Source organism: Pan troglodytes, chromosome 13 (assembly GCF_028858775.2).
Source record: "Pan troglodytes isolate AG18354 chromosome 13, NHGRI_mPanTro3-v2.0_pri, whole genome shotgun sequence".
NCBI lineage: Eukaryota > Metazoa > Chordata > Mammalia > Primates > Hominidae > Pan > Pan troglodytes.
The window spans coordinates 18,687,916-18,699,849 of record NC_072411.2 but is presented as its reverse complement, the minus strand read 5'-3'; the positions used below and the strand labels follow the sequence as shown (position 1 = coordinate 18,699,849).

Below are 11,934 nucleotides of genomic sequence, written 5' to 3'. Positions count from 1 at the left end.
TGAAAAGAACAATCATTTGGTAATGAAAGACATGAAAATCTCCTATAAAACAAAAAATCTTGATCACTTTATGATTGTAATTTCTTTTTTTTCTCAATTCCATTTTGGAAATGTTAGAGGTGGAAAACCTTTAGGAAGGTGACACTCAAAAGCCAGATACTGTTTTCAGATTTGGTGGCAGTATTAAACAATAACAACAAAAAATGATATGACCTCAGAGTAATTTTCTTTCCTGGTTGTGAAATAGGTGTTCAGTTTAGAGCATCCTCAAGTGTTTAAAAAGATTGATAGATGTAGGGGAATTTGATTTTTCACCTTAATTTCACAACACGGAAGCAACCACTGTTAATTTTTGGACATATTTCTTCCATGTTTTTATTGTGCATTTTTAAACTGAATTGGAATCATACTTTAAAGATAATTTTGTGGTTTTTTCACTTACCAATGTAGGGCCTTTTGTATGCTGTTAAAAGATTCCTGCTGGCTTGGCACAGTGGCTCACGCCTGTAATCCCAGCACACTGGAAGTCTGAGACGGGTGGATCACGAGGTCAGGAGTTCAAGACCAGCCTGGCCAACATGGTGAAACCCCATCTCTACAAAAAATACAAAATTTAGCTGGATGTGGTGGTACACCCCTGTAATCCTAGCTACTTGGGAGGCTGAGGCAGGAGAATTGCTTGAACCCAGAAGGCGGAGGTAGCAGTGAGCCAAGATCGTGCCATTGCACTCCAGACTGGGCGACAGAGCAAGACTCCATCTCAAAACAAAAACAAAAACAAAAACACAACAAAGATTCCTGCTAACTACATTTCTCATGACAAATAGTAACCAGTTAGTTGGATATGATAATTGCTTTCCCCTGTTTTAAATGTTACTTCATCTCTGGAATGATATGAAAACAAGGTGATAATCATGTTACCTCTGAGGCAGGAAATTGCTAGGCCAGCAGCAGGAGAGAAGGGGAAATTGTCTTTTTCCTATAATCTCTGTACTATTTGAATTTTATTCTAAGTCTGTGCATTACCTATTCAAAACAGTAAGTACACATTAAGGTGTTTTTTTTTTTTTTTTTTTTTTTGGTAACAAAAGCCACATTCAAACATTAAATTTTTTTTTTTTTTTTTTTGAGACGGAGTCTCGCTGTCTCCCAGGCTGAAGTGCAGTGGTGCTGTCTCGGCTCACTGCAACCTCTGCCTCCCGGGTTCACGCCATTCTCCTGCCTCAGCCTCCCGAGTAGCTGGGACTACAGGCGCCCGCCACCAGACCTGGCTAACTTTTTGTTTTTTTAGTAGAGATGGGGTTTCACCGTGTTAGCCAGGATGGTCTCGATCTCCTGACCTCGTGGTCCGCCCACCTCGGCCTCCCAAAGTGCTGGGATTACAGGCGTTAGCCACCGTGCCCGGCCCAAACATTAAACATTTTTAATGCTTAATTGAATATCTTTATGTGTAAATCTCACTCTGAGCCCTGGGTAGAGAATGAGAAAATGGTACAGTTTTCGGCCATAGAGCAAAAGCCAGCATAGCTGTCAATCATCCTGGTAATGAAACTGAGCCTGGCATCTCTATGCCTATGGATTAGTTAAAGCCCCTAGAGGCACATTATTTTTTCTTCTCATTTTTAATGGAGGTTTTTTTTTTTAATCCACTTTTGCTTGGTAATGTGATTGCAGAGAATTAAGGAATATGTGATAATGACAGATATTTACGTAGTGCCCAAACATTGTTCAGGGTGTTCATCTCTAACTCATCTAGTCCTCACAACAATCCCATGAAGTAGTAGTTTGTTGTTGTTGTTGCTTTTTAATAAATCAGGAAACTGAAACACAGGTAGGTTATATATAAGTTGCCCAATGTCACAATGGTGATGGTAGAGGCAGGACTCAAACCCAGTCTTGTAACTGTGCTGCTGTGAGCCTCTAGATAAAATGGTGTTCGCAGCTGATGAGAAAATAGTATCAGAATAAAGGAAAACGTGTCCGGCCTGGTGGTTCATGCCCGTAATCCTAGCACTTTGGGAGGCCGAGGTGGGCAGATCACTTGAGCCCAGGAGTTCGAGACCAGCCTGGCCAATATGGTGAAACCCCATCTCTACAAAAAATGCTATAATTAGCTAGGCATGGTGGCATGTACCTGTAGTCTCAGCTCCTCAGGAGGCTAAGGTGGGAGGATCACCTGAGCCTGGGGAGGTTGAGGCTGCAGTGAGCTGTGATTGTGCCACTGTACTCCACCCTGGGTGGCAGAGTGAGACCCTGTCTCAAAAAAATAAATAAAAAGGGGAATGGAAAAAAATTGTGAGTCCCTGGTTATAATTTGTATTGTTTAGTTTATTTCCTTTTTTATGAGTGAACTTAATCCTCAGTTGATTGGCAATACATTTTCAGCAGGAATGATAAAGAATCTTCATGGATGGCTAAAGGTTGCCTTTGGGTTTTTCTTTTCCTCATCTGCTTAAACACCCCTCACTTCCAGGAGCTGTCTGCGTAGGTTTCTTAGCGAGCTCTGTCACCATTAACTTTCCTCCCTCCCTTCTACCACTTCTGCAAGCCCTTCTTTAGCTGACTTGAAATGAGAGTCCCAAAAGGTCTCAGAAACTCTAGGGCTGTGGTGCATATCCCTGACCTATTCTTGTGAGTCAGTACAAGAAATTAAACAGCTCAAAACTTTAATTATTGTCATGCTCCTCAAGGAAAATCCCTCCTTTAATAAAGGAAAGGAAATCCTTAATTTTAAGGTGTGAATGGAAAATTAAGGAATAAAATAAGGTCAGACATGTAGATGCCTAGTTTTTAGACCCAGCATTTTATAAAATAGGTGTGGAGCTGCTGTGTATTTATTAAGTGCTTACCAGGTGCTTGGCATCTCAATAGGCATTTAACAAGCATTAGCTCCTTTATCCCTCGTTAACACTCCAGGAGTTATATGTTATTATTTCCATTTTACAAGTCAGGAAATTGAAGCTTAGAAAGGTTGATAAATTCCCTGTGTAGCTGCAGAGCTAGGAAGAGGGAGTCAGATTTTGACATTACACCTGACTCTAACACAGCAGGTGTCGGCACTCCTCCTCTCTTCTAGCTTTTCACCTGCTCTCTGCTTTCCCACATATTCCTAGCACCAGTTTTGCAGTACTATTGCTGACTTACTTCAGGGCTCTGGGATATTGCTTCTCTGGGTCCCAGAGACTCAAATGCCTACAGAGTGGTTGGGTCCTCTCCTACCACCTCTTCAGTTCCTTACGAGAACATTGGCTGATTTCTCATCTGAAGACCTGTTGCCCAGTCAAAGAATGGATGCCAGGTGGGAGCTGTCCTGTTGTTATCTTTTTGATCAGCATGATGCCTTTGTGTCTCAACCAACAGGCTTTTACTTATTCTTGTTTAGACATAACATAAAAGTATTTAAATACTGAATCTTTAGCTTTTGTCTTTAGCCATCCTTAGAAGACTGTTTGAATTTTTTGCATTCATCTTTGGTTATGTGGCCCATTCATTTTTTTGGTGCATGATTTTTTGTTTTCAAAGTTTTTTTTTTTTCTTTTGTACTAATGCTGTTGTAATAAGAATGAAAAATTAGGAAATGGAGAAAAACAAAAACTAAATCACCCATGATACCACGAGCCAGGGATAACCACTGATATTGCAAGCAGGAAATAAAGAGTTGTGAATATCAGTATGGAGAATCAGAGATTGCAAAAAAAAAAAATGGCATTGTACTATATATTCTGTTTTGTTGCTTGCTCATTTGTTGCTTGCTCATTTTGCTCAGTAGTATATTGAGGATATCTTTCCATGCCAATAAAGATACCTCCATAGCATTTTTAGTGGCTGTAGATTATTAATTATGTGGAACTAGTTCAACTATAGTTTGTATCTCTGTTTTTTTTTTTTTTCTTCACTTGGCCATTATGTAGGACATCCTCATACCTAAATTTATTCTTTAATTTCTAATTATTTACTTAGGATTTATTCCATGAAGTGGAATTGGTCAAGATTATACCTAAGGCTTTTAATACTTCTTGCCAGATTGCCAGGCAGAAAGGCTGCTGTGAACTTTATCATCCGAGCTTATGATGGGCGTGTTCTCTTTTTGTCTTGGCTTTATTTTTCTTCCTTCAGGAGATTATTCCCAGTAGCTGCTTTCTTCTTTGAAGTGCATTTCTTTCTTCTCCCTATCTCCTTTGCACAGAATAGCTGGCTGCTTTGTAGAAGGCCTGCCCAATAGGAGGTGGTATTTTCAAAGGACATAAGGAATGGAAACTACCACCTTCCACTTTCACATCATAATCATAATCAGCTCCTCTGTCTCATGTACTGTGCTGTGACACAGCTTCCTCCTCTGAGATGTCAGCCCTCCATAGCCATGAAATGTCTGTCCTGTGAAGTGAGGTCTTTTACTCCCTCTTAACCTTGAATAACAGGTGCCCACACAGTTTTACCCAGACCCAAAAGATACATTCATTTACTATTTGTCAGCATTTTTTTGGTAGTTTAGACTTCTGTATGAGAATAGAGGGGACAGAGAAAAGACTTCTTAGAGCTTCCAGACTAGTTGGAAAGAAGTGCACTGTGGAACTTACCGGATCATCTAAGAGACTGCCATTTAAAGTTACCAGTCCACTGTGTTCTTCCATAGGGAATGCTGTGAGGAAGTCCTTTTCATTCAGCTTGTAAAATATAAATGTAGTGAACTAAGTAAAGCAATGTTAATAATAATACACATCCATATGCACGTAAATATGTATATATCTTAGCCCTTACTATATGTCAGGTACTATTAAATATACCGATTAGTTTATTTTCATAACAGCTCTGCTTATACCTAATATGCAGATGGAAAACCACAGAGGTTAAAGTAACTTGCCTCAAGTCAGAGAGGTATAGTAAGCAATGGAGCAAGCATTAAAACTCTAGCTTGTTTGACTCCATGTATTCATTCAGTAATATTAATTGAACACTTACTATATGCCAGACCATGTTCAAGGAGCTGAGGCAACAGTAGTGACATTCCAGCTAGTGAGGAGTTTGAGGGCTGATCAAGAAGAACGACCTGACTGCAAGGTGGCAGTAGCATATATAAGCTTTCTTTGGGTGATGCTTTGACAGGTTTGCTTGCAGGGTAGAGGAGTCCCTTATACCATGAGACCATCCAGAAGCTTGCATGCAAGGGCCACATCCAGAGTAGGAGGAGAGGAAAGGAACTCCCCAAGATCATAGAGGAGGCTCATGTGTCTTGGCGATGTTGCTCAGCATCACACAGGGGGGAGTCTGTGGTCAGAGACCTATGAAGAGCCCCAGTGGCTTGAGGTCTACCTAGCCACAGGGTTTATCCTATCCATGGTTGGAAAATGCCAACAGTTTTGAAGGGTTTGCAAAGTAGGCAGGCTCTAAATGACAAAAAGTCTGATTATTTAGGCTATGTATAAAACATTTTGATATGTAAAAATTTGAGTTTGTGCTGGTCAACTTTTGAGCCAATGGGTGTCAGTCTTCTGTGAAGAAGTAAACAACCCAGGAGCCATCTTTAGCTCATTTATATAACCCAGTGATCTTATTCTTACCCACCAAGTCATACTGTTTAGTGCAGACTCAAGGAGACCTGAGGTGGGGCTTGTGCCGTACTTCAAAGAGCAGAAGATGTATACTTACATAGCAGAGCTCATGTAAAAGAAAATGGAAGAACAGGGGTGAGGGGTGTCACTGGAGGAAATTCTACAGAAATGATTGCCATCCATCCATCTTTCATCATTTCTTTCAGTCAATACCCAGGCACTTCATTTTTGTTATTTTATTAATGTGAGAATTTTTAAGAAGCACTTATTTGTCCCATTTATAGTAACTTTTTCTTATGAGATCTTTCAGGACATTGCACTTGGTGGTGAAAACATCTATGGGGTAAAAGTTCTGCCTTTAGGTAAAAGGCAGAATTACTGACGGGACACATAGGCTAAGTAAGATGGATCTGTTGGAGTTGGGTTTGGGCTGCAAAGATGAACTGTTAAGGTCAATGGAAAGTATCGCTTCCTGTTGAGTTGGGCATGGGCTGGCCCACAGGAGCTTTTGAGTGTAGAATGACAGATCGGCGGTGGCTGTTTCACTGCCTGCTCCATTATTTCAATAAAAAAGTTGTCTATGGTAATTGTGAGGGAAGCGATCAGGGATTTGCTGCAGACACTGCCATGGTACTGTGCTGTTCTACCTCCCTTCCCTGCATTGAGGAATGTGAACTTAGAGTAATTACTCTGACAGGTGAACCTGACTTGTAACCCAGACGTGCAAAGTAGAGCTCTGACTCTCACAGTGTAAGAGTTCTCTGCTTTACAAAAGGGTCACCTTAATATTTAACCCTGTGTGTGTGCCTTTTAGCATCTGCAAAAAAATAAAATAAATACATATATATATATATCTGATATATATATATGTATCAGAACCTAGATAAAGGGTGATGAAAGTACAGGTATGAGACATTTTGCAAAGTGCTTAAGTGTCTCAGTTCTGGAGTCATCCTGTTTTTATCGCTTACTGCCTTTTTCACCATCAGCAAGTTTTTTAACCTCTTTGTGCCTAAGTTCGTCTATAGAAAGATAACAAGGATAACTACACTCAGATGTGGGGATCAAATGGACAGCACAGATACAGCAGAATGTGCCTGGCACATACCTACTATTCAATAAGTGATAACTATTACAATTGCTACCACTATTAATGACAGAAGGATAAATTGATTTTATATTCCTTTTTAAGAGCACATCATGGAAAGCATGGTAGATTTTTTATTAATCTCAGACTACATTTTTTAAGGAATTATGTTACCAAGCCAGTATCTTTACAGGATTAAAATAATACAAAGGAAGAGACCCTGGGAGCATCCTTCAAGATCTGTTAGTACAACTTCATTTTATAGATACAGAAACTGAGGCCCATTGAGGGGAACTGCCTTTCTCAAGGTCATGCAGCTGATTAGTGGCAGAGATAGGGCTAGACATCAGCATTCTTGACCCTGTTGCTTTAAAGGGTGACTTAGCAATAGCTCTTTATAGTTGGCCTGTAAACCCCTGATATTTAGGTTGCATTACTTAGCTTCAGATTGTAGAATGAGTCTTGTGAGAGGGCTAGCTGAAATGGCTGGTGGGTGGCTAGAGTGGCAGCCTGGGGCAAGGTAGTGTCAGGGACAAGCCTTGAAATGAGAAACCAGGTTACCTAGGGCTAGGCCGCGTAGTGTCCCAGGGATCTTGGACAAATTATTCAGTGTCTGCTTCCTCAATAGTAAAGTGAGGTTGATGGTATGTGCCCTGTCTCTACTTCACAGTGTGGTTTATAAAGTGTAAAAGAAAGGTGAGATATATATGAAGATTTATACTTTAACATGTAAGGAATAATTCACAAAAGCCAACATTGTCATTGTTTGGCAGAATAAAAGGTCCTTTTAGCTGTTGGTGTCAGTATGCTCTTGTTTTGGAGTCAATCCTTTTTTTTTTTTTTTTTTAATAGAAGAATCCAATTTCTTGCCTTGGGTTACTGACTCTTTCAATTGTAACTAAGTATAATAGCAGTTAAGCTCAAGCTGTAATAGTAGAGCTCAGTGGAAGCTAAACCAGGCACAGTAACTGACACCATGTAGGTTGATTATATTTTGCATCTCCCTGCAAGTCTGTTTTATGTTATTTATAGCTTCCTATTCGTGTAGACACCAGCAGTAAACTGAGGAATATTTGTGGCAGGAATTTTTAAGAACAACCTTTAGCATCATCTCAGGCCCTGATCCATTTCCTTTTCCACAAAATTGTTTGAGATTATATCGTGTGTGTTACAGAAAGAATGTTTTTCTGTATGCTCAAAACTGTATACTAAAGTAAAATAATAAAGTTAACCAGAATTATCCATGGGGAACAATTCCAATTAAAATAAAATGCCAGTATCTGGTAAAACCTGGTAGTAATGCTTTTTGTGGTGATATCCAGGTAATGATTAGATGCAATAAACCCGGGTAGTAGGGAAGAAGAGAGATGTGGGGACAAGCAGCCCGAATACCTTGCTGGCATAGCAGCTGCCTACCTGCACCCAGAGACCTGAGCAGATATTACTAGGGTATTATTTGACAGCCAGCTTAGCAGTCAAGAAGGACATTGATTTGGGGTAGCATGGCAGAGCACTTCATTGGGGCTGAAGACCTGCATTTATTGATCACTTACTACATGCCACGTATTTTGTTTAGGATATATATGTGTGCATGTGTATAATTTTAAAATATACCCCACGGTAGAGGCAGAGCTGTTGGCAGTGAGCCGAGATCGCGCCACTGCATTCCAGCCTGAGCGAAAGAGCGAGACTCTGTCTCAAAAAAAAAAAAAAAAAAGAGAATATACCCCATGGCTGGAGGCATCCAGCAGCCAATTCAGGAGGAGAGCCCTCTCACACTCAGTAACTTGGCTGTCTCATCCACTTAGGAAGTGTACAAGCCCCGTCGGAAATACAAACGCCACCAGGGAGCAGAGGAGCTACTTGATGAAGAATCTCGAATCCATGCTACGCTTTTGGAATATGGCAGGTAATGAGTGGGACCCAGTCTAGGTGTCTCTTTTAAAAGAAAAGCTAATTTAAGTTGCTTCATTTGGATTAACTTGACTAGCTTCTACCCGATTGAGTTTCTGCCTTCAGCCATGAGATTTCCAACATCAGGGACTTTTCTCTGGTAATGAATTACCTGTTTCTGTGGGCATCCTTTGCAATTCCTCTCTGGAAATGTGCACCTGGCTCTGCCTTCCTTTGGGAGTTGGGGTGTTCCAGGCATTTACAGAGGCTGAGGTACTCTGTCCTGCATGCCCCTGTTTGTTAAAATCTTCAGGTAAATGAAAACAGTTTCAGTGATTTCACTTGTAAGTGTTAGAATAATAATTTCAATTTCCTGTGAATATTGTCCTAACTAGGAAAATGAAGAACTTAGAAGTAGTTTTGTCACTTCTTAAAAACATCTCTAGTTTAAAAAAAAAAAATCTTATTTTATATCCTTAGTTTTTACTTTAAAAAAAAGTGCAAGGACATGCTTCTTCCCATTGAATTTTTTATTTGTCACTGGGTATTAACCTTTTATGTCACGCATTCTCTTCTTAGGGTAACTGATTCCTTGATGTGAGTAAGTTTCCTTGTGCTTCCTTTGTGTTGGGAGAGGCTCCTGTGTGCTGCTCTGCCTCACAGCCCAACCCTTGTAGGGTGGCTGGAACTAACTGCACTGCCACTGGCGTTTCCCTAAGTGAGCATCTGATGGCTTTGCCTGCCCTCTAGGGTACCAGAGAGAACCAGCAGGAAATTAGGTTTAATTATTCTAGTTTCCAAATGGAAGTGCATGCAATTGCTTGTGTTTTTGTTTTGTTTTGTTTTGTTTTTTCTTCCTAAGAATAAAAACTAGTCTGTTTCAAAGGAAATTGAAGTAGTTCTGGCCCTGGGCTGTGTGTGATGGCTGCCCCCACAGTTCACTAGTTGCTGCTGTGAATTGAATGCCTCCTCCAAGTCAGGCATCACCAGGACTAGCTATGTAGTGAAAATGCCAAGTAACTTGTTAGCAGTTATTAATGATGATTAATTATTAAGAATTTAAAGACAACAACAACAGCCAAGTGAGAACTCTTCTAAGCATGGGGCCCTGTGCTAGTGGACGGGTTGTGTGCTCAGGAAGCCAGCCCTGGGAATCATGACAGAGTCTGTCTAGCCATGCCCAGCTGTAAGTGAGCAGGTGAGGCTGCACAGCTCTGGGAGAGCCAGAGCTGGAGAGACAATCTCTGTGGGTGTCACGTGTCCCAGAATGAAGAAGTTCTTGGGAGAATGTAGTGGATTTTGTGAGTTTGTATTATTTATGCATCCATTTTTCCATCATCATGGAAAATAGGATTTTCCTGAGGATGAAAAGGAGTTAGAAATTCAGTAAATTGTCCACCTCGCTGAGACCATGTTGACAAAATTCTAGATCCGTATTCTTGTTCTGAAATTCTCAGGTTCAAATGGGATCTTTTGTATATATGTTGTAGATAGTAGCTAGTATCACCATCTGAAGGCTGGGAAAGTTCAGAACCTCCCTGCCTGTCATCAGGAGTGATTGATGCAGTTCGAGGTGAGAATCTGGCTTGGCCTCTTTAGGAAAGGAAGCAAGACAGATTTTGCTTGACTCTTCTCAAACTCTGAGAGTGAGAAAGAGCAGTGTCTTGATACCAATCCTGGTTCCTGTTGGTATGGTCATGCTGACTTCTGCTAATTTCTATGGCTAGGGTGGGCATTTCCTGAAGGTTTTAGGTTTGGGGGGTTTTTTTGGGTGGGAGAGAGATGTTATTTTGTTTTTTTAGCTTTTTTGGCAAGGAGAGGGTAAGTTTGTGGCAGGTGGAGTAGTGGGTACTTAGGACATTCTGATAGTATATTTAGCTCATTCTCCTCTTTGAGACTAATAATGACAACATTCAGAAAGGTTAAAAAATGACTTTCTTAAGGTCATAAACTATTAAGAGGCTCAGATTGGCACTTCAACTAAGATACCTTGAACTTCAAAAGCATGTCATTATCATTGTCTGCAAATACTGTTTGAGCCTTCAGTGAGAGTATATTTTTAGGCTCTGAGTTTTAGGAAGACTGGGCATGTCTATTCTTTGGTCTGAAACTAAATAAGAAGAGAATGGTTATTAAAACTGACAGAGCAAATCAGATAAAATGTACAGCCCCAACAAGTGTGTGTTCTATTCCACCTCCCTGGGAAGGCTTCTCCCTTCCTTTCTGGCAGTCTGTTTCCTCTAGGTTCTGTTCAGCATTCTCCACTGCATGGAGATCTTTCCCATTAAATGAGGATTATATGACTATATATATATATATATATATATATATATATATAATTTTGAGCAGTTTGTTCAATGTAGAAAACAGTAAATGTTAACCATTGGCTGCTGTCATCATTCTCCTTATTATAATCATCATTATTAGCAGCAACAGTTCAGTTTTCAAATGCCCTCAGATATGACCTTTTCCCCTTACAGTTCTCCTTGTCCTTGTGTGTTTATGTATGAGTGAAGAGGGGAAGCTTCCCCTTGGCCCTCTGAAGGTTCACTGAAAATGAACGGACAAAAGGCAGATTAACAGGAGAAAATGGCATACATAATTTATTATTGTGTGGGGGGAAAACCACAGAAGTGTGACTACCCAGTAACCCAGTGGTGTCCAGATGCCTATATGTCCTTCTTCACAGGGGAAGGCAGATAGGGAAATATGCCAATTGGAGGGGTAGTAAATGATGTTTAGGGGAAATGAATCAGACCATGGTTAATAAATGACTTTCTGGAAATTGAATTGGATGGGAAACAGACCATGGTTTGCATTCTAGGTGTGGTATTTAATTTTCAGTCTCTTGCTCTGTGGTAGATAATGAGATTTCAGGGAGTGGATGGAAGACACTTGTGTTTTCTTTAACGGGTCCAGTCTTTTTATAGATAAGAGAAAAAACCCTGTTCTAACATGTGACCTTCAAGTGCCTTTAATTCAAGGTATTCAGCATATTAGGGTGCCATATTTGGGGGCAACAGCCCGTGGACTCCTTCACTTATTACCCTTCACACTAGCCCTCCCTCTAGCATGTGTGTGGGAAGTCTCACCCTCTGGCCTTTTCTCCCCTGCCCCTGTCAAACAAGGCTGGCCCCCTGCTGGCCCTGGGACTCACTTTGCTCCGTCTTCTCTTTCCCTTTAACATTGCAGCATTCCTGACTTCCTCACCCACCCCCCACTACAGTATGGCATCACAGCTTTAGGAGTCCAGATCTCTCTTCCAGTGTTTCTATTTTCTAGCTTATCTTACCTCTTGTCAGGGGGAAAGTATTTTGACTTCTAGAGCAAGAAGGTCTGAAATCAGTATTTCTTCCTTGGGGTTGAAGGTCGCTCATCAGCGTTACACCCACAGTGCCCTTTGGC

At 40.7% G+C, this 11,934-nt stretch overlaps 1 protein-coding gene across 8 annotated transcripts in view; it reads left to right on the top strand.

Annotated features, from left to right (window-relative positions):
* The window catches only part of CCDC93 (coiled-coil domain containing 93), a 98,539-nt gene that overhangs the window by 19,677 nt on the left and 66,928 nt on the right, over nucleotides 1-11,934 (top strand). For 5 of the 8 annotated variants that reach the window (XR_010149653.1, XM_024354636.2, XM_054678745.2 and 2 more), the window contains exon 7: nucleotides 8,445-8,545. Coding sequence is in view for 7 of the 8 variants with exons in the window: in XM_024354636.2 (XP_024210404.2) it covers nucleotides 8,445-8,545 (101 nt within the window). In the remaining variant the exon portion in view is untranslated. Of the gene's footprint in view, nucleotides 1-8,444; nucleotides 8,546-9,108; nucleotides 9,127-11,934 lie in introns of all 8 variants that reach the window. The other 3 variants (XM_016949310.3, XM_024354635.2, XM_016949309.3) reach the window with 1 other exon arrangement.